Here is a 22,966-nt window from a genome sequence, read left to right as displayed (position 1 = left end):
ACACTCAAACGCACACACACACACACACACACACAATGCAGGAACTCCTCTCAGTACATTTTAACAATTGGAATCAGCTTATTTACCTGCTATGCCTGTATTAGGTATAGGCTACTTTATTATTATGATTATTTAAAGTCTTCTAAATTCCCTTCTCGCTGTGAACAGTTCTTTATCTCTGATCGTAACAGATTAGTGCGCGCTTGCAGATATGCTGAACCTGTGACAAGTTTAAAAATTAATTTCTCTGGTGTTTTAAGCGCGAGCCGGCGCTGATGGTCGCCCACAGTGATCATGATAGACTTCGCGCAGATCCTGTCGTCTGTCGGCGAGTTCGGGGCGTTTCAGAAGCGCTTGCTGGTGGCGGTATGCCTCCCGAACATCTTCACAGCCTTCCACATGTTCGGCCAGGTCTTCACCGCCATCAGCTTCCCACACAACTGCAACAGCAGCTGGATCTTACACCGGGCTCCCAACCTGACAGAGGAGAAGAGGCTGAACCTCACCATCCCCCTGGACACTAAAGGACAATATGAGAGCTGTAAGATGTTCTCACCTGTTGAGCTTGAGCTTGATGACATTGAAGCTTATGGAATAAACACAACGACATCATGTACCCATGGATGGGTTTATAAGGCAGAAGGCAGCAGCACTCTTATAACTGAGGTAGGCTACTGTAGCTAAACGACATATATTAACAGGCTATTTAATTATTTACGGTGCATTATTAGAATTTTCTTAATTTGCTTTATAAAATTAACTTTTAAGCCTTAATTCTCTGACTATATAGGCCATAAATATTATTAACTTGTATGGTTACATTTTTAAGCATATAATGCGTTACAGTTTTGATATATTTGTGATGATTAAACCTGTGATTTTTTTTTGTAAGTTTAAATAAAATAAGTAGCCTAATGGCATTTGTCGATGACAGGGATAGATTTCACGTTGCCATGGTTGAAGGCAATTTCTACCTCGTAATTTAACTTTTGGTTACCAAATCATTGAAAACGCGTAGCCTATGTGCTTAAATCGAATCTAACAGAAAGTTTGCATGTGTGCATCAAACTGCGTCTGCGTATATAAATAAATGACTTTTATGTCACAAAGTGTACAACATTTATGAAAAATGTTTTAATTTAGGGCTTTCCCTCAAATAAAGCTCTTTTTTTTTTTTTTTTTTTTTGGTTTTGACCGTGTCTACATTACTTTTATTTTAAGTAAAAGAGCAGGAAAGATTTGGAATGAAATGAGGGTGAATAAATTAATAAATAATACAAAATTTAGGTTGAACTCCTTTAAAGGTTCAGTGTATACAATTTAACAGCGAGGTTGCGAATTGCCCACTGCTCAACCCTCCCTTTCGAATTAGAGAAGCTATGGTGGCCGACACAGAACAAAGATATCATATATATATATATATATATATATATATATATATATATATATATATATATATATATATATATATATATATATATATATATATATATATATATATATATATATATATATATATATATATACACACCGGTGCTGGTCATATAATTCGAATTTTATCAAAAAGTTGATTTATTTCACTAAATCCATTCAAAAAGTGAAACTTGTATATTATATTCATTCATTACACACAGACTGATATATTTCAAATGTTTATTTCTTTTAATTTTGATGATTATAACTGACAGCTAAGGAAAATCCCACATTCAGTATCTCAGAAAATTAGAATATTACTTAAGACCAATACAAAGAAAGGATTTTTAGAAATCTTGGCCAACTGAAAAGTATGAGCATGTACAGCACTCAATAGTTGGGGCTCCTTTAGCCTGAATTACTGCAGCAATGCGGCGTGGCATGGAGTCGATCAGTCTGTGGCACTGCTCAGGTGTTATGAGAGCCCAGGTTGCTCTGATAGTGGCCTTCAGCTCTTCTGCATTGTTGGGTCTGGCATATCGCATCTTCCTCTTCACAATACCCCATAGATTTTCTATGGGGTTAAGGTCAGGCGAGGTTGCTGGCCAATTAAAAACAGGGATACCATGGTCCTTAAACCAGGTATTGGTTGCTTTGGCACTGTGTGCAGGTGCCAAGTCCTGTTGGAAAAGGAAATCTGCATCTCCATAAAGTTGGTCAGCAGCAGGAAGCATGAAGTGCTCTAAAACTTTCCGGTATACGGCTGCGACCTCAGAAAACACAGTGGACCAAAACCAGCAGATGACATGGCACCCCAAACCATCACTGACTATGGAAACTTTACACTGGACTTCAAGCAACGTGGATTGTGTGCCTCTCCTCTCTTCCTCCAGACCCTGGGACCCTGATTTCCAAAGGAAATGCAAAATAATTTACTTTCATCAGAGAACATAACTTTGGACCATTCAGCAGCAGTCCAGTCCTTTTTGTCTTTAGCCCAGGCGAGATGCTTCTGACGCTGTCTGTTGTTCAAGAGTGGCTTGACACAAGGAATGCGACAGCTGAAACCCATGTCTTGCATACGTCTGTGCGTAGTGGGGCTTGAAGCACTGACTGCAGCTGCAGTCCACTCTTTGTGAATCTCCCCCACATTTTTGAATGAGTTTTGTTTCACAATCCTCTCCAGGGTGTGGTTATCCCTATTACGTGTACACTTTTTTCTACCACATCTTTTCCTTCCCTTCGTCTCTCTATTAATGTGCTTGGACACAGAGCTCTGTGAACAGTCAGCGATCTTTTGCAATGACCTTTTATGTCTTGTCAATGGTCGTCTTTTGGACAACTGTCAAGTCAGCTGTCTTCCCCATGATTGTGTAGCCTACAGAACTAGACTGAGAGACCATTTAAAGGCCTTTGCAGGTGTTTTGAGTTAATATGCTGATTAGAGTGTGGCACCAGGTGTCTTCAATATTGAACCTTTTCACAATATTCTAATTTTCTGAGATACTGAATTTGGGATTTTCCTTAGTTGTCAGTTATGATCATCAAAATTAAAAGAAATAAACATTTGAAATATATCAGTCTGTGTGTAATAAATTAATATAATTTACAAGTTTCACTTTTTCAATGGAATTAGTGAAATAAATGTACTTTTTCATGATATTCTAATTATATGACCAGCACCTGTGTATATATATATATATATATATATATATATATATATATATATATATATATATATATATATATATATATATATATATATATATATATGTGTATATATATGTGTGTATATATATATATATATATATATATATATATATATATATATATATATATATATATATATATATATATATATATATATATATATATATATATATATATATATATATATATATATATGTATATATATATAGGCTAAACACACACACTTTGTAGATGGGCTAATATGAGGTAAATATGTGGGCTACTAAGAACGTTTTGCTAATGTTCATATTAAGTTATGGAAATGTTATTTATTAAGTTATGGAAATGATCTTTAAACGTTCAAAATGTCCCGTTTTTTAAATGTTTTAAATGTTTTTAGTTTTTTTTTGATTATGTGAACATTAAGGAAACATTCTATTTTATAATTTTGTAAACATTATAGGAATGTTACATTTGAATGTTTGAATTCTAAACAATCTAAAAAGTTTTATCAGAAGGTCATGCCAATACGTTTGAGAAAAAAAACCTTCTATGAACAATGTATAAATGTTGTTTTTGTACTAATGTTTTAAGAACATTGAAGACCAGATAACTTTGAATTAACATTCTGTTACTGAAAGAACATTTTTTGTTCATAACTTGAGAACGTTGTCAGAATGTTAGCTAAAGGTTCTGAACACGTTCCCTGTTAGCTGGGTCAGCTTGTTTTAATTTGTTAGCATAAAATGCAAATTGAAAGTTATTATAAACTGTAACAAATACATATCATTTTCATTGGCATCATTTGTTTACTGTCTTTTATCATGTTTTCTTTTTTTGTTTATCTTATCATAGTTTGACCTGGTGTGTGAAAATAAGATTTATAATGAGGCATCTCAGTCCATCTACATGGCTGGTCTTCTTATTGGAGCCCTATTGTTTGGGCCAATGGCAGACAAGTATGTGTAGAGTACAATCAACATAAGAATGATATAAAACACATGATTATTTTTTTTATGATTGGAGTTTTTCCAAAACATACAAATTATTAATTTTGTTTTAAAAACCCATCAGTAATGAAGGGCTACTTTTCTGTGCCAAATAAGTAATTTGAGTGCTTTCATAACTGTAGTGTTAACTTGTTTTCTCGTCACAGGTATGGACGGCGGTTTGTCACACTGCTTTCCTTGTTCCTGCAGTTTCTGTTTGGGGTGGGAGTAGCATTTGCCCCCAACATCTATGTCTACATAGCCCTCCGCTTTGTGGTCGGCGCTACAGTATCAGGGATCTCTATTAACACGTTTGTTCTGGGTAACACCTGTGGCTCCTTTTAATACCAGTACATTTCAAAAGTCTGAAATTTCATAGAAACCTGATTTACATCTATGCTTTAAAGTCACCATGAATTACATTTTTGCAGTATTTATTATGAATAATTTATCCTTGCACATCATTATTTTTTAATTCATGTGCTCTCGTAATCTTTAATCAAAAAATGACTCCCCCCTCCCCGTTGCAACGACATCTCTTCTCTTCTCTGATGACATGTTTTTTGCAGCAAGGGCGGGTCAACCTGTCACTCACATGAGATCACAGCAATAGCAAACCACAACCATCCAATCAATTCCCGATGGACAAAACCAAATCTTACCCTACCAAGAAACTATTTCACTAGGATATATATACAGTGAGGAAAATAAGTATTTGAACACCCCACTTAGTAATCATGGAGGGGTCTGAAATTGTCATCGTAGGTGCATGTCCACTGTGAGAGACATAATCTATAAAAAGAAATTCAGAAATCACAATTTATGATTTTTTAACTATTTATTTTTATGATACAGCTGCAAATAAGTATTTGAACACCTGTCTATCAGCTAGAATTCAAAGATCAAAGACTCAAAGACCTGTTAGTCTGCCTTTAAAATGTCCACCTCCACTCCATTTATTATCCTAAATTAGATGCACCTGTTTGAGGTCGTTAGCTGCATAAAGACACCTGTCCACCCCATACAATCAGTAAGAATCCAACTACTAACATGGCCAAGACCAAAGAGCTGTCCAAAGACACTAGAGACAAAATTGTACACCTCCACAAGGCTGGAAAGGGCTACGGGGAAATTACCAAGCAGCTTGGTGAAAAAAGGTCCACTGTTGGAGCGATCATTAGAAAATGGAAGAAGCTAAACATGACTGTCAATATCCCTCGGACTGGGGCTCCATGCAAGATCTCACCTCGTGGGGTCTCAGTGATCCTAAGAAAGGTGAGAAATCAGCCCAGAACTACACGGGAGGAGCTGGTCAATGACCTGAAAAGAGCTGGGACCACCGTTTCCAAGGTTACTGTTGGTAATACACTAAGACGTCATGGTCCAGGCCCGTCTTAAGTTTGCCAATGACCATTTGGATGATCCAGAGGAGTCATGGGAGAAAGTCATGTGGTCAGATGAGACCAAAATATAACTTTTTGGTCATAATTCCACTAAACGTGTTTGGAGCTCAAACTCCGTGTTTCTCAGTGACAGGAACCTGACTGATCTAGAGAAGATCTGTGTGGAGGAGTGGGCCAAAATCCTGCAGTGTGTGCAAACCTGGTGAAAAACTACAGGAAACATTTGACCTCTGTAATTGCAAGCAAAGGCTACTGTACCAAATATTAACATTGATTTTCTCAGGTGTTCAAATACTTATTTGCAGCTGTATAATACAAATAAATAGTTAAAAAATCATACATTGTGATTTCTGGATTTTTTTTTTTAGATTATGTCTCTCACAGTGAACATGCACCTACGATTACAATTTCAGACCCCTCCATGATTTCTAAGTGGGAGAACTTGCAAAATAGCAGGGTGTTGAAATACTTATTTTCCTCACTGTATATATATACACACATCACAAATTGCAACTTCTATTTCCTGCTGACTTTAAAGAGCACCTATCATGGAATTTTGAAATGTACCTTTCATGTAGTGTGTAACATAGATCTAAGTGAACAAAAACATCCTGTATAGTTTGAAATATGACAGTGCACCGTATATATAGTTATTTTCTTTCAAAAGTAAGAGTCGACTCTGAGTCATTTTTAATAATCGTTAGAAGACCGAAGCTTTTTCTCTGACTAGATGACGTCAACTTGTCAAGTTATTTGAATACGATACGCCCACTTATTGCGCTCCAAGACGCCAGTGAAAACTAGAAAACATCATGGCGACGAGACGCTGTGTTCTGAAGTGCACCTCAAAAGCAAACTTTTTTCATCTGCCCAAGGATGAGCATTTGAAGACTAAGTGGCTTGAAGACAAACCATACATCGTCGCGATTGAGTGTTTATTAGTCGTCAAATGTATGTTTCGCGATCTCAGGAAGCTTTTATTATGGACTTCTATTATGGCACATGGTTCTTCTTCGTCTGTCTGTACATGGACTATATGTGCACAGAGCGCCCTCCGGCTGCCAGTATGAATTGAAAACAACACATAAGAGACTCAATCGCTCATGATTAGGCTATATCTGCGCATTTTGAGAAAGTATTGAATAAAAAATACTCCTCTGTTTAGAAATTTGACACAGACATATGAGAATCTATCAATATATCTCCTCATCTGCACACTTTTGAACTAAAAGCCCTGAGGGATGTTGATTTGTCGCGAGTCTTCATGAGGAGAATAGAGGAGTTTTTTTTATGAATGATATCAGCTGAGGCTCATATTACAATCAAATTACAGACGCGGTTTTCATATTCATAACTCCTGACACATATTAACAAATTACTGTCACTATAAGACTTTGATGGGCGTTCCGTTTCCGAAAATATCTGCACAGACTATACCAATCACAACTGACTGGGTCATCGGACCAATCACCACAGATTAGCGTCACGTAAAGGCGGGGTTTTGAAAAGTGAATCACTAAAGGAATCATTTGAGAATCGCTGTCAAAACAGGTAAAAATAAATGCATATTATAAGAAAACTAAAGTCTTTTTTGTCATTGCATGCATGCAAAACTGTTGTTGGGGACTTCTAAAACAATATTTGGAACATTTTAAATGCCATGATAGGTGCTCTTTAAACAAATGTCCTGTAACAACAGAAATCAAAATGCATATAGAACCTGTTGAGATCTCAGCAGATGATTATTACTTTATAATTTTTTCATTGTATCTCAAACATGTTTTAGGTACTGAGTGGTGCGGTTCAGCCAAGCGCGCCCTTTTCACCATATTGTCGCACTGCTTTTATGCCGTTGGCCTTATGTTGCTGTCTGGCGTGGCCTTTGGGATCCGAAACTGGAGGATTTTACAGCTGGTTCTGTCCGCGCCAGTTGGGCTTTTCTTCGTCTATTACTGGTTAGAGTTATTCCAAATCAGGGATTTTGCATTTGCATATGTTTTCTGATGTCGGTCACATGACATGCATATAAAATATATATTTTTCTTTTCTTTTTTTTTCTAATCATTTTCAATGTTTTTGGCAGGATACTCCCTGAGTCTGCCCGATGGCTTCTGACTCAGGGCAAGCAAGAAAGAGCCAAGAAAGAGATTCTGAAAGCAGCCCGAATCAATGGCAGGAAGGTGCCTGAAGATCTGCTCGACAAGGTGACCGTTTTCTCTTTGTGGATAGCCAAGCCTTTTCTGATCTAAGAAAAGAGCTGATAAAAAGATTGTATTCACTCCCATTTGCCTTCTAAAACATACATGCCTGGTTTCACAGACAAGGCTTAAAGGAACACGCCACTATTTTTGAAAATAGGCTCATTTTCCAGCTCAACAGTTAAACAGTTGAGTTTTACCGTTTTCAAACCCATCCAGCCGATCTCCGGGTTTGGCGGTAGCACTTTTAGCATAGCTTAGCATAGACCATTGAATCTGATTAGACCGTTAGCATCTCGCTCAAAAATGACCAAAGAGTTTTGATATTTTTCCTATTTAAAACTTGACTCTTCTGTAGTTACTTCTTGTACTAAGACCGACGGAAAATAAAAAGTTGTGATTTTTTCTAGGCCGATATGGCTAGGAACCATTCTCTCATTCCTGCGTAATAATCAAGGAACTTTGAGCTGTACCATGAGTGCAGCCGCGCAGTGATATTACGCAGCACCTGAAAATAGTCCCCAGCGCCCTCTGTACAAGCAGGTTGTCACGTTGGTTATGTTGAAGATTAAAGTAGTTTTAAATAGAAAAAATATCGAAACTCTTTGGTCATTTTGGAGCGAGATGCTAACGGTCTAATCAGATTCAATGGTCTATGCTAAGCTATGCTAAAAGTGCTACCGCCAAACCCGGAGATCGGCTGGATGGGTTTGAAAACGGTAAAACTCAACTGTTTAACTCTAGGGGAGTTGGAAAAAAACTGTGGATTGTTCCTTTAAGCCTAGTATGCTTGAGCATGTTTCAGCTGTCTGAACTGAAAGCAACTTTCCTTTTCACTTATTATTATAATTCGGGCTGCTTTTCTTGGCCAGGACACTCCTGTAAAAGAGATTTTTAATCTCAGTGAATTTTTCCTGCTTAAATAAAGGTATGGAAAATGATGAATTAACATGAAATGATGCATTATCAGATGGAAGCAGAGAACACAGTCCAAAAAGGCTCCATGCTAGACCTGTTCCGAGTGGATTACCTGAGAAAGAGAGCTCTCATCTTGTGCTATATGTGGTGAGTTATGACAGCATTTCCTCATTCAACATCAGACTCTGTGTCTGAGTCCACGAAGTGTCCAACATTCCACACTTTTAATGAATGAATGGATTTTTAATTAACAGTTAATTAAGTGCATCATCCGGCTATTTAAAGTGTTCTTTTTCATAGAATGTCATAGAATAGTGCATAAGTATGCAAATTGGGACGCACCTGGGTCCTATTTTAATGGTCTGAAGCGCATGGCGCAGGTGCACTTAGGGCGTGTCCGAATCCACTTTTGCTAGTTTATCGACGGAAAAAAAACGGTCGGCTCGCCAGGCGCATGGTCCAAAAGGGTTGTACCTAGTCTCTTAATGAGTCATGGGTGTGTTTTAGGCATAACGTGCCATGAACCAACCAGAGTCTCATCTCCCATTCCCTTTAAAAGCCAGTTGCGCTTGCACCATGGCGGATTCGCTATTTTCATGGTGGAAATTTGCGAGTAGAAAGACTGGACGATTCTCCAGAGAGGAATCCTTTTATTTTTTGTATTTAAAAATGTTTGTGTACTACTAGCCTGTGTGTGTAATAAGCAGGGTGTGCATGCGTTGTTACTAACGCGCCCTTTAAATAATACAAAATGACTTCCCATAAATACTGCGCTATTGACTTTAGACCAGGTTTCAGTTTTCAGACCAGCACGCCCATGAGCGAACAGATGGGCGTGAGTGCATTTGCTATTTAAACAATGTGGCGCTGGACGTGAAAATGATAACTGCGTCAGGCTGAAACTATAAAAAAACACTTACTTTGCGCATGGCGCCGCATTGCGCTGGGTGTATGATAGGGATAGTATGATAAAAATCTTAATAATAAAGCATTATCACTGAGCATAAAGACTGATTTGGAACAAAATCAAGCTGTAAAAACACCCCCATCATGATTAAAAAAACCCCATCTGAATATCATGTTTATTTATGTTATTGTAGGTTTGTGACAAGCTTGGTTTACTATGGCGTCAGCTTGAACGTGGGGAACTTCGGCCTGGACATTTACCTGACTCAACTCATCTTTGGCTTTGCAGAGCTTCCTGCCCGGCTGTCCTGCTTTCCTCTCATTCAGCGCTTTGGAAGGAGGATCTGCCAGAGTGTTGTTCTGCTTCTTGGAGGCACCGCTTGTCTGATTATTCCTGCTATACCAGTGGGTGAGCGAGTCTTATTTTATAATCATAGAAGAAGGAGGATTTTGGCCTATTTGGGGTCAAAAATTGTCCCCGAAAATGTGTGAGGTGTGTTTTGCCATCTAACACTTGAAAATATAATTATTTATTTAGAATGATCATTCCACATACAGTGTCCCCAAAAAACATTTGGACACTTAAGCTTTTTTTAAAGAAAAAAAAAAAGTTTTAACCCTTAAATGCATGAATGATTCTGCAATCATTATTACATATTTGGGTCTTTAGCGACCCTGATCTATATCTAACACGGATGGATCTCTGCCTGTCGCAATACTATAAAACTCTCATTATATTAGAGTAACAATTACAGAAGAGTAAAATAAAGCATATTTTACCTTTTGGAGCTTGGAAGGGTTCAGTTTGAACAGATGTTTTATACCATCATCACTGTCCTCGTTCATAGATCATTTCCCAGTATATTCAGCATCTGGCTCATATTCGCCATCTCAAACATATTCTCAAAACTGTCATTTTCAACATCTTCAAAATCAATAATTTGGTCGCTGACATACCAATGATACTTCCTATTCTTTTTTTTGTTGTTGTTGTTGCAGATCAAGCAAAGCACAAAAAATGAGATCGTACTAATTCATGTGAATTCACAACAAATTCACAAAACCATAAAATCCTTAGGAATTGTCATGAGACTGTGTTGGAAAAAATTTGAAAGAACAAAAACTACTTATGTTCATTAAATCTGACATAGAAAATCAGTGTGGCACGGTTATACTCTTGATTTGTAGTTGTACTAGTAGTATATGATCTGATTATGAAAACGTACAATTTTCAGGCAAAACATCACCATGAAAGTCCACACCCTAAGCCTCAGGAGGCTGTGAGTAGATTATATAAAAATGTATTAATGAGATTGTACGAATTAATTTGAATTTGCGGTTGCATTATATTTTACAGTATGTGTACTTACATGTACTTACTTATTGGGTGCTTACTGGGAAAATATGGGTAATATAAGGTAACTAACTACATGGGTTACGGTTAGGTTTAAGGGTAGGTTCAGAATTAGTACCTTCCCAGTTATTGTAATTACTGTAATAAGTACATAGTATGTACATGAGAAACAGGACTGTAAAATAAAGCTACCGAATGTGCAACTAATTCACCAAATCATAAAATTCTTGTCATGAGGAGTTTTCATGAGACTGGGTTGGAAAATTCAAATGACAAAAGCTGCTTAAATGGTCATTAATCACGGTTATACTGATTAATTTCAACTCTTTTTTTCCCCTCAGCGTATCCCGTGATTGTGACTGTGATCGCAGTGATTGGGAAGTTCTCCCTCGCTGCCTCTTTCACCATAGTTTATGTGTACACTGCTGAGCTGTACCCAACGGTCGTGAGGTATGTATGTAAAAGAGAGAAACCCGCATGAACACTCACTATTTTCAGTTCTACGTTCTAAACGAGTTCTCATTCTTAAACTCAATTGTCTAGGCAAAATGGAGTGGGACTGAACTCCATGTGTGCGCGTGTCGCTGGTATTCTAGCTCCTCTGATTGGCTTGTTGGACGTGTATCATCCTGCCATTCCAATGGTCATATACGGCTCTCTTCCTTTTGTGGGAGGAGCCCTGACCTTCCTGCTCCCAGAAACACTAAACACCGAACTACAGGACCACACTGACGTTCCCGTGAATGACAGCATGTGAGTATTCCTTATATCAGTGACATTTCACTCATCGAAGCATGATCTCTTGCAATAATAAATCATGTAAAAAGCACTTAACTTTTGATGCATAGAAGTTAATACAAAATTAATAGATTTTTTATCTTTTTATTTTTCATTCACAGGGAATCAAAGAAAGCCAGTATTGAAAACGGACTGGAAATGGACCCCAGGAGCACAAAATTATGAGATTTATACTGCTATTTAAAAATGAAGTTTTAATAGATTTATTCAGTAAGTGAGGATGAGTAAAATAAGACAAATAGAGGTGTGTTTACTTTTCATGTTGCAAGTATCATGTTTGTAAAGTTTTATTGATAAAAATGAATTTGTACTTTTTCATCATTTCATTTCGAAAGATAGTAAAAATCTGATTTATTAAAGATTGCACCCATGCAGGAGTGTTTTTTCCTCCGTACTTTTCAGACTGATGCTACAGAAAAGCTAGAAAGTCATTAACCTCTCAACTGTCACCCCCCTTTTTGAGAATATCCAAATTTAAAGGGCTGTAATTCAAGAAAGCATTTCAAAATATGAAAGTATGAAAAGGTTATGGAAGTTTAAATTTACTGTAAATGAAAAATACTGTACTAAATATTTTTTATTTTATATAAAATATATATTTAACAAAAAAATTACTCTAAATTTACTATAAAATCAAAGCCATATGTCTAACCAAATTTGAAGTTGATATCACAAAAATTGAAGTATTTGAATTGATTTTTGTTTAGGTGCTATACCAAAAATAGCCACTGGGTGTCACACATTCCTGCATTTTCCTGTAAATTTCTATCCAAATATCACTTCCATCACAAAACAGTCACCAAATATGGAACCTTGAGACTCAAACCTTTCAGACGATATGTGTTTTGTCAAGATTAGAAAAGATTTTGATTAGTTAAAGGGTTAGTTCACCCAAAAATGAAAATTCTGTCATTAATTACTTACCCTCATGTCGTTCGACACCCGTAAGACCTCCGTTCATCTTCGGAACAGAAATGATTTGCACAATGGCACGGTTCACTCTCAAGCCCCTTAAAACGCTTCAAAGCGTTATGAATCAGCGAGTCGATTCATGATTCGGATCGCGTGTCAAACCGCCAAACTGCTGAAATTTGGCGATTCAAACCGCTGAATCGACTCGCTGATTCATAATGCTTCGAAGCTTCATGATGCCTTGTTTTGAAATCGTCATCACTATGTAAGTCGTTATTTAGGGTTTTTTTGCGCACAAAAAATATTATTGCCGATTCATAAAGTTATTTTAGAACCACTGTAGTGAGATGGACTTTGTAACGACGTCTTTAGTACCTTTTAAGGGTCTTGAGAGTGTAAAGTGCCATTGTGCCAATGGAGGCCTTTCAGAGCCATCAGATTTAAACTAAAATATCTTCATTTCTGTTCCGAAGATGAACGGAGGTCTTACGGGTGTCAAACGACATGAGGGTAAGTAATTAATGACAGAATTTTCATTTTTGGGTGAACTAACCCTTTAAAATACATTTTGTAATATGAAACATGACACCGCCCACTAAGGGGAGGAGCCCGGTAGAAGAATTTAGAGTACCGTTTCCATGGTAACACAACGGCTGATTTCAAAACGGTTTTCACTGGGTGAATTTTGAGTTCTCAAGCTTTCGAATGATACCTAATTTATGATAATTACTCAAATATATGATACGAAAAAAGGCGATCAAAAAAAGAGCGCAGACAATTAAGGGGTTAATAAAGACAGAATTTAATCATTTATTTAAAGTTCAGTAATTCATATAGTGAAACAGCATCTAAAAACTATATACAAATACTCATATTTGATTTTTATCCCAGACATGCATGTGTTTGGCACATTTGTTTTAAAATGATTGATACATCAGCCAGTATGTAAAATATTTTGTATTACCACTATTGTATTGATCTTTAGACTGATGTCATAAAACACACTATCATCAAGGTCTCAAACATAACAACATAAACATTTTATAATATAAGGAACTATACTGATTTATAGATATAAACAGCTTTGTGAAATCATGTTAAATCCTTATTTGATTTAAATGTGTTGATGCACAGTGGCCAAAAGAACAGAAAATCGTATTTGCCTACATTAGACCATCTGCTGTGTCAAGGTTACAGCCCATATATTGTTCAGTGGCTCTAAATGATGTCAATGCCATTCCTCTGTAGCCAACGGTCTTTATGTTGTTGACGGCCGAAGCCCTCGTCATAGTTGCCCTTCCTTCTGAAAAGCTGCTGATAGTGGAAAACACAGTAGAATTCCCCGTAGAGCGGTGCATAGCTTTGAAGGCTAAAACCAAGCAAAACATCTTTTAGTATATTCATTGCTTATGATCTAAACCCACATTAATATGGTGCATATTTGTAGATTAACAGTTTTAAGCAACAGCTGCAATGTCAGCAAAGTAGGATAACAGCTTAAGAGGCAAAGTCTAAAGCCTGGTGAAGAACTGCAACTTCAGCACTTCCTAATGAATGATTTGCTGCGATTTATGGTCTAGTTAGTTGCATAATGGTAACAAAGTGATTTCGCTAATGTAGAATTGTAGATCTAATGTGTTTTAATTATTTCAGTGATGTTCATTATCAGAAATATTCTTACCTCAGTTTCTTTTTGCAGTGCTTGCAGCAGAAACAGGTTTTGTGAAAAATTAGTTTATCAGCTGCCATTCTTTCCATTGGATAAACTGGTTTCAGACAGGCTGAGCATGTTTCCTGAGCTGCTGGCTGAAACTGCAGTCACAGAAAAGGGTTAACACACCACTGTACCATACAACTTGGGGTCAGAAGTTGGCTTTTAATTCACTTGAGCTATTAGGTTGCTTGTGTTTATTATGCAGCATGGGATTTTTCTCCTTAAAGATTTAAAAAGAAAGGAAAAATTGGCACAGCTCTAAAAAAAATAGAAAAATATGTATTTAATATTCTCACCACAGGTGAAGAAATTTGTTAAGTCTCACCTACTTGTGGCGAGAACATGAAATAAATATTTGTTCTGTTTTTGGAACTGTGGTGTGCCAACGTTTTCTTACATTTTTACAAATTATTATATATTTTTTGGTAGTTGAGCACCCTCATTGAGCTTTATCAGGTGTTTAAATATGTCAAATATGTAAAGAAAAAAACCCAAAACATAATTACTTATTAGAATGCTTAACAGATCGTTATTTAATATACATTTAAACAGTTAAATAGATTTAAAAAAAGAAAATATAAAGCATTTCAATAGAAGTGTTGGTTGTTGAAAACATTGATTAATATATTTTCATTTATAATCATATTTGAACATATATGAAATCGATATGAAATATGATCTGCTACGCATTTTAAAAGGTTTGTTCAAGACTAAATAATGTTTCCAGTTTGGAAAATATTTCTGTAGATCACTGTGTTTCAGTCAAACAAATCTCATGAGACAATTAATCTATTTTTCAAGTGTGTAATTTAATTTTGAAAATGCCAATGTCAATTTGTATGAAAAATGTGTGAAGATCCATCCCTAAACCTACCCCTCATTGGGACGAGAGCAAATCGTCTGAAAAAGTACAGTTCTACCAATTCAAATAAATTTGCAACAACTCAAAATAGTTATGAATTGTTGTGTGACTATTTTGGTTTCGGTTTTAATTTTTAAACATGAGAAAACCTGTTTAATAAAATTGTGCCATGACATGTTTCTAGTAATTTTATTGACAAATATGGCAGAAATATCAGAACATGTTTTCTGCATGACTGCAACCTAAGGAAATAACAGTTTAAAAAACATGAATTCACAAAAAAGAAACTTAAATACTAACAATTATCAATACTAACACAGGTACATAGGAATAGTGAGGTAACCTACGAAAGATGACCAAGCAAATCAGTACAAAAATGTGTTCCATTTAAATAGATTGGCTGTTACATTATTAGATCTTTCATTTATGTAACAACAAAAACTGAAATAAATTTCCCACATTTACAGCGGGGGATGGTCCTCTCTAATAAAAGGTGTGTTGATTCTTGGGTATGTGACAATTTCAGATGTGGCTGGACTGCTCACTGTGAGCTTTCTAGAAGTTGTCCTTGTTTCAGGTTGGGTTGTCACAACCGTGGAGGTTTTCGAGGAGTAGAACTTGTTGCCGAAGTAGTCCATCCTCTCGTAGTTCTCTCTGATGGTTTTTGTTCCGATTACTTTCTCTACCTCAGGCATCGTTTTCACTTCCAGCACACTGACCTTCCGCTGTGGATTCGGTGGGCTGGAGGACGCCCCCTTTGTGACAGAACACTGCCTGCGGTCTGAAGGCACACTACAGCAGCACTGGGGCTTGGCCTCTTCTTTTGGTTCTGCTTTCAGGGGACTGATCTGAGGTGATGGCAACTCCGAAGGCTTCCTCGCTGCAGACTGAATGGAAATGAACGAAGGAGACGCCGGTGAGGTTGATCTCTGTTTGGTTGCGGGAATAAAAAGCTCTGGCTTTTTTTGTGCCGTTGACTGTTCAGAAACACCCCTTCCAATCTTGTTTTGAGCTTTTGGTGATTTGCTTGACCCAATGCTGATTTTCCTGATATTACCTGAGGGAGGGGAACCGTGTACAGCCACCATTGACTCCCTGAAGAGACCAGAGAGTCCTACAATGTCAGAGTCAGATTTCAGAGTCGATACTGAGTAAAGAGCCTTTTTAATGGCCTCCTCTATATCCATGAGTCTCGCAAGCGTTTGGTCTTTTAAACGAATGATGTCAGCACCAGCTTTCTCGAGGTCCCCAAAAGCGACCTCCATGGAGGACATCACCTCAGGTTCACTTGGTGCTCCTTGGTGTTCCGACGGGACTATTTTCGGCTTGATTTTTTTCTCCCGAGGCACAATCCAATCCGGTACGCTCTCGAAAATGTTTCTAAGCGAGCTCACGTCTACTTGGTTGGTGTCTTCTTCGATTTCCTCTACTTTGGAGAGTATGTTTTTCAGTTCCTCTTGCTTTTTCAGCTTGTCGAAGATCTCCATGACAGCCGGCACATTTCCTTTCATGATTTCATCCATGTGTATCGAGAGTCTCTGCCTTCGTTCGTCCTCAGTCTCTCCTCTCATTTTCTTTTTCCGTCTGACCACTCCACTCACTTGTTGATCATCACTTTTATCTTGTCTTTCTTCACGGTTGTTGCTATCTATCTTGCAGGTCTCACCTGGGGAGTCATTGTTGTGAGGAGAAGGATTGATTTCCTGTGCTGTCTCAGTTTCCAAAATGGCGGAGTTGACATTGTCTGTAGTGTTCTTCAGATTTTCTTTTGCCATTTTGATTCTTTTAGGTTTCACAGGGGGCACTGAACCACTCTGCTTCACCCCAAAGTTTTGAAGAGTGCCATGAAATCCTGTGGAAGATTCCCTGACGATGCTTTCTGAGGTGCTCTTTAGAGTTTCTTCAACAACCTGTATGCCATTTAGCTTTGTGTTTTCAGGACTTTCAGTGTTGCTCATTGATGTATCACTAGGCTCAGGTTCATTGGCATCAGCATTTTGTACACTTGTGCAGAGTACATCTTCATGAGATGCTGGGTCCGGGCTTGGTTTGGGAGTTGAAGGTTCTTTAATCTGCTCAGTTGGGGGTTTTGAAGCAGGGACTTGGCATTTGTTGAGACGGTATGCATCAGTTTCAGTACCAAGAGGGTTTGACTTCATTTTTAAATGATCTGGTTTAGGTGGGATAGCGGGCTTAGGTCCAATAGGAGTTTTACGATTTTTAACAGGTGTGTCTACAGAGACATGAGAGGGAGAAGAAGTCACTGGTTTGTTTTCAAACTGCCTTTCACAAAGGGTTTTATCAGTTCCCTCAGTAAGTGATTTTGAAGCCTCCTGTTCAGCTAGTGGTGCAGGAGAAGATGTTGATGGCTTATGTTCTTTAGTCCTATCACTTGACTGCTCTACATCTGTCTTTTTGTGTCCTGCATATCCTTTTGCAGAGTTTCTATAAATCATTGCAGCTTTAAAATCACCCTTTGAGACATTAAAGTTGGACTTCCCCAAGGAATCAAGAGCTGCCTGTACGCCACCCCTCATAACATCCTCCTTACTTTCATCTTCCTTTTGAGTTTCGGAGAACTGTGAGAGCTCTTCTTTCGCACTTACATTATCATTGTTCTTCACATGTGTAAAATCATGGTTTACTGAACCAAGGTCACAGATTTGTTGGGTTTGGTTGGTATGGGAATCAAGTTTTGCTTGTACACTCTGCTGAAGAGCTTTTGCCTCCATTGTGGCCTGATGAAGATTCATAATGGCTGTTTGCAGATTCACTAACTCATCATCTTCCACTACATCAACCAGCTCCGCTTGAAGAACAGCTCCATCATCCATGATATCGTGATCTTGGAGAATTCTTTCATTTTTCAGCATGCCCCCATTGTTAGTGCAAATTTCAGCCTGGTTTGATTCTTCTGTGTTATTCTCATTATTTATCAAACGTTCTGTAGGTGACACTTTGGGCTTGTTTTCTTCTGACTGCATTAAATTATCTATATTGTTAGTAAAACGGGCTTTGATATTGTTAACATTACCTGGTATAATCTCACTTGTTTTTTCTGATTCCCCAGTAGACACATCTATATCTACATCTGATGTTTCCTGCCATTTTAGATGATCAAGCTCTCCTTTCTCAATGCAGCTCTGGCACAGCTGCACATTACTGATTTTGTTTGTATCTACTGAAGAACTTTCTGACGAACTAATATCTGTCTTGAGATCACCCTTTTCAGACTCTGAATCGATCTTTAGACTTGAGGGAATGGGTCTATGCTCAGTTTTCCCCAATTCCTTCACCCCTGTACTGTCTTCACTGTGGATAAATAGAACATAAACTGTTATCTCTCTCGATCCTGTAGTACCATCTTGTATTAAAACTCCTTTCCTCATGGACTTCTCTTGACTGAGTAGATCCTCAGTGATCTGCACCACATTGGCAGTCCTGCACTCTTTATCTTGAGTGAACGGAAGTTGGTGAGTGGGAACATCTACTTTCTGAATCTCCACATTGCCCTGACTGTCCTCTTTTAGGAAGGTCACAGTTGGGTTGAGGCTTGTTCCTGCTAGCATCTGAAGCATGATGCTCTTTATGCTCCCAGTCACTATCTCCTCATCCTCAATTTCTGGTCTTGTATCTTCTTGTATAACGTGATATCTTGCTTTCTTGATATGACCAATTTCGTTCGTTTCAAGGATGGTTCCATCAGAATTCATGATACTGAAGTTGCACAAAGAAACTAGAGTTTCCTGCATGCTCTCAAGGATGGTTTCTGATTCTTCCTTGGTTTGCTGATTGATCTTATCAAGGGGAGTTGATTCAAACATCTGAGCTCTATTTTTTACATTTGCCTTCATCAGTTCTTCCTCTTGGCTATTTGTGGGTGAGATGTTCTCCTTGTCATGTAATATTGTTTCAAAGACCTGTTTGGCTGTAGATATACCTACAAATACCTCAGTTGTACCTATGAAATCAGTGGTTAGACTGTTATGGTGAATGTTTGACGTTTGTTTTCCATCCGTTTCAGAATCGTTCTTTGGTTTCTGGTCCGATCCACTTTCCTCCTCAGAAACAACGTTTCTCCTTTGACAGGGGCTTTGTCTTTCTTTCAGAATATCCATTGATTGAGTTTCGAACATTCTGCGTGTGGCTTTCACATCCACTCTGATGCTTTGCTCTGATGTCCCTTCCTCTGATTCGTTGAGTTGGGGTTTGTTTTCTTCGTTGAGGAAGTTAGATGTAGGTTGTTCAAACAAGCAAGGGGTTCTCTTGATGTCGCCCTCTTGAAACTCCTTTTTCATCTGTAGTTTTTGGTCGTGGAAATCCACTGAATTGATTTCATGGTTCTCAAACAGCCAACGCCTAGACTGGACCTCACTCTGGTATCCAGTGACTGGGTCGATGTTAAGAATATCAGCCATCTCCTTCTCTACTAAACTGTCTACATTTTTCAACTCAGGGTAAGTGTGTTTTAGCAGCCGTCTAAGCTCGCATTTCTGCCTGCGTTGGTGCAGAATGGACATTGCTTCTTGTGTAGGGGGTGGTGAAGTAAAGGCTCGCTCATGTTCATCAACACTGGTTTCCAGATGATGAGTTGGTGGATCTGATTCAGGTGCAAATGCAAGGCTGTTTTGTGCACCTTCGGCCATCTTAGAGTAAAAAAGGACAACCACATTAGATTATTGTAGCTAATATATTAACCTATTATTTCAAATGATTATGATTAATGTTGAGCAAACATAAATGGTTAAGAAGATAAACATACCTGCTGAACTGTAAGGAAGCCAAACCGCATGCCAAAGAAAACCAGCGTTTTGTGCCTAATGTTACTAACGGTTATTTATTTCAGCTGTCTGAATACAGGCAGTTGAGAGCATTATCATTCATGTTAGTATTGTGATTACGAGACTGGTGATTATGAGACCGACAAAGACACCCAGAATAATTATATGTTCTGTCCTGCAAATGAGTAGTTAATCAAACACAGCAAATTCAACTTCCTATGTTGTTATTTTCAGACCCTAGATGAAAAGGATTCTCTACCACACTTTGTTATTTACTGAGTATGCAATTACAGAAAGACACAAACTACAAATGAAGACTTCAGAAGCAAAAACTTCTTAGTCTGTCTGACAATTTTCTTTTAATTTAGCATTTTTATCAAGTTCCTATGTTTAGGTTCAGTGATTTCACTTTGATGGCAATGAAAAGGTTATTAGTCAGTTATTGAAATGCCTTATTTATTAAAATGTCACTGATAAGAGTACAATTAAAAACATAAAAAGGCTCTTTTAAAAGAAAAAATGTCAGACAGACTTGTATCTGAAGTCTTCAAATATTGCTAATGTTTAAGAGCACTAAACAAGCAAACAATTTTACTTCAGGAATAAGCAAAACATGATATTATGCACTTAATTTAGAATAAAACACATTTAAACACAATTTTAGAATTTATTCTAGAGTTCACATCAGGGGTTAGTTTACTTTAAATCAAATAAAAATGCCAAAAAGAGTTTTATCACTGGATTAAAGTATCTTTGAAACTATTTTCCCTTACCTTGTTTGCTATTGGCCTTTTTCCAGTTGGAGAAGGTCCTAGAAGGTCCTGGTCCTAGAACAAACAAAAATCAAGGAAATTACTAGCGTGTGACACCCAATGTAAGATATTTTGAGCTGAATTAAAAGGGTTATGCATGAAATTGTGAGTAATTTTGCGTTGAAGTTGAAAGAATGTGAAGAATGTACTTAAATGTATTGATAAAATCTAGTAATTTAAAGGTAAATAGAATAAAAAGACTACAAAAATTGCATTAAATGTAAAAAATATTATCAAAATGAAATAAAATAAGGTTTCTGGACAAAGAAAAATAATTAGTATAATTGTAGGGCTTCGGGTCATTTTGAAGGATTTGTTACAAAGTGCAAGGGAAGGATGAGGGTTGAGAAGAAAATACTTAGTAATGGTGTTGACTTCTGAATTTTCACATGGTTTGTCTTAAAGCATATTAAAAACACTACATAGAGGTTTTCCAAAGTTATTTTTGGAAAATTATATATGTTCCTTGATCTTTTAGCTAAACACCGATCAACTGAAAGCAAGCAGTTCATTTAGCAGCTTTTTCTTGCTGCCTTACCCTGTCTGGCCCCAAAAGTAGCTACAAGTACTAACTGGTTTCAAGAGGTTTCCTGCTGGTTCTGCAGCTGCCACTTTTGACAAATATAGTGCAGACAATGCTTTGACTGAAATAGAGGGATTCTCCAGTCCGTAGAGAGCCGAGTTGTCTCTGAAATCTGCAACTGACCTTCTTTTATCCTCTGTAACACAGCAGAAAGATCAGAATCACCATATGGTTATTGTGACTCAAACCTTGACTCCAAATTTCCTGAATGAAATCAAGGTCAACGTCTGTGCTTTTACAACCAGATGCACACATTAGAGGGCAAAACAGACATTCTGAACTGTCAGATATGAGATTTCTTAAAAGTTTGTCTTTTAGTGGGAGGTGAGCAGTCATGTGATTGGTCAGGCATATTCTTTGTGAGAGACTTTATCTGTGACCCAGCAAGCTTTTAGTAGGGCTTTTAGATTTAACTGTACATTATGATAAATTACTATAATTTATTGATTGATTCACACCCAGAGACCCCTTTATCTAGACTTTCAGCAAACATAAGGACTCCCAAATACTGTAACAATAACATTTTCCCTCAATGACAATGTATAATGATTCTAATATTCATAACCAAACATTATAACCGTTTTTATTTCTTAAGCTTGTTAATGTATCACATTTGTGACCCTGGACCACAAAACCAGTCATAAGTCGCACGGGTATATTTGTGGCAAGAACCAACAATACATTGTATGGGTCAAAATTATGCCAAAAATCATTTGGATATTAAGTAAAGATCCTTTTCCATAAAGATATTAGTAAATTTCCTACCGTAAATATATAAAAAATGTATAAGTAGTAGTAATATGCCTTGCTAAGGACTTCATTTGGACAACTTTAAAGGCAATTTTCTCAATATTTAGATATTTTTGCACTCTCAGATTCCAGATTTTCAAATTGTATTATCTTGGCCAAATATTGCCATATCCTAACATCCACATCAATGGAAAGCCTATTTATTCAGCTTTCACATGATGTATAATACATCTCAATTTAGATTCTCAATAAATCTCAACTTATGACTGGTTTTGGTCCAGGGTCACATTAATGGAATATCCTGAACCCTGTAGGATCTTCACAGACCTCTGGTTGAAACCCCTATGATCGACATGTTGATTTTTAAATGGAACTGACATCAACCAGTTCAACCAATGCATCCATTAATGCTTTTTTAAATTAATATGAAATGTGCTAATATAAAGTGTGCTTCATTTTATGAAGTGTGCTCCCATGTTATGATGGTTATTGCTCTGTCAGCTCTCATTACAGTAATGTGGACAGCTGCTGTGAATGCAAGTCATCAGTGTAGTGCGCTCAGAAACTAGGGTGGAAAACATCTGACTCTCTGTGACACAGATACCAGTGGGATTTCCACTCGAAAACCAAGAACCAACACACAGCTTGGTTGAATGAGCAGAAGGTTCCATTTCAAGGGCAAAATATTGTCTTGCTTCAAGCTGGTAAAATAAAATTGCTATCTGTGGCTGTATTTTAGTATCTGAAAAGCATGAAGGAACTGAAACTCATTATCTGATTTGACCTCAGTCTATTTTTTACTGTAGTAAATAATTTACCTGTTGAGTGCATCTGTATTAAATCACTCTTGCTAATCATCTGATCTAGGTATCGCAATGACTCCA

At 37.3% G+C, this 22,966-nt stretch overlaps 2 protein-coding genes across 3 annotated transcripts in view; one reads left to right on the top strand and one right to left on the bottom strand.

Moving 5' to 3' along the window:
- slc22a13b (solute carrier family 22 member 13b) lies at positions 1 to 12,041 on the top strand. Its single transcript, XM_079805566.1, has 10 exons — positions 1 to 666; positions 3,958 to 4,061; positions 4,259 to 4,413; positions 7,281 to 7,449; positions 7,578 to 7,698; positions 8,663 to 8,757; positions 9,711 to 9,925; positions 11,212 to 11,320; positions 11,414 to 11,623; positions 11,770 to 12,041. Exons 1-10 carry the CDS (start codon positions 295 to 297, stop codon positions 11,831 to 11,833), a joined length of 1,614 nt encoding a protein of 537 aa, XP_079661692.1. The 5' UTR covers positions 1 to 294; the 3' UTR covers positions 11,834 to 12,041.
- Positions 12,042 to 15,331: 3,290 nt separating this feature from the next.
- LOC307119882 (xin actin-binding repeat-containing protein 1) overlaps positions 15,332 to 22,966 on the bottom strand; it is an 8,192-nt gene continuing 557 nt past the window's right edge. Inside the window, exons 2-4 of one of the 2 annotated variants that reach the window (XM_079806594.1) lie at positions 21,323 to 21,468; positions 20,711 to 20,764; positions 15,332 to 19,802 (exon numbers count right to left, since the gene is read on the bottom strand). In XM_079806594.1, the coding sequence (XP_079662720.1) occupies positions 15,618 to 19,802 (4,185 nt within the window). In that variant the 5' untranslated portion in view covers positions 20,711 to 20,764; positions 21,323 to 21,468 and the 3' untranslated portion in view covers positions 15,332 to 15,617. Of the gene's footprint in view, positions 19,803 to 20,710; positions 20,765 to 21,287; positions 21,469 to 22,966 lie in introns of both variants that reach the window. The other variant, XM_079806595.1, reaches the window with a different exon arrangement.

The sequence above is a fragment of the Gobio gobio genome (genome assembly GCF_949357685.1).
Source record: "Gobio gobio genome assembly, chromosome: 23".
NCBI classification, from domain to species: Eukaryota; Metazoa; Chordata; class Actinopteri; order Cypriniformes; family Gobionidae; genus Gobio; species Gobio gobio.
The sequence above is the reverse complement of the archived record's forward strand: the minus strand, read 5'-3'. Positions and strand labels throughout refer to the sequence as shown.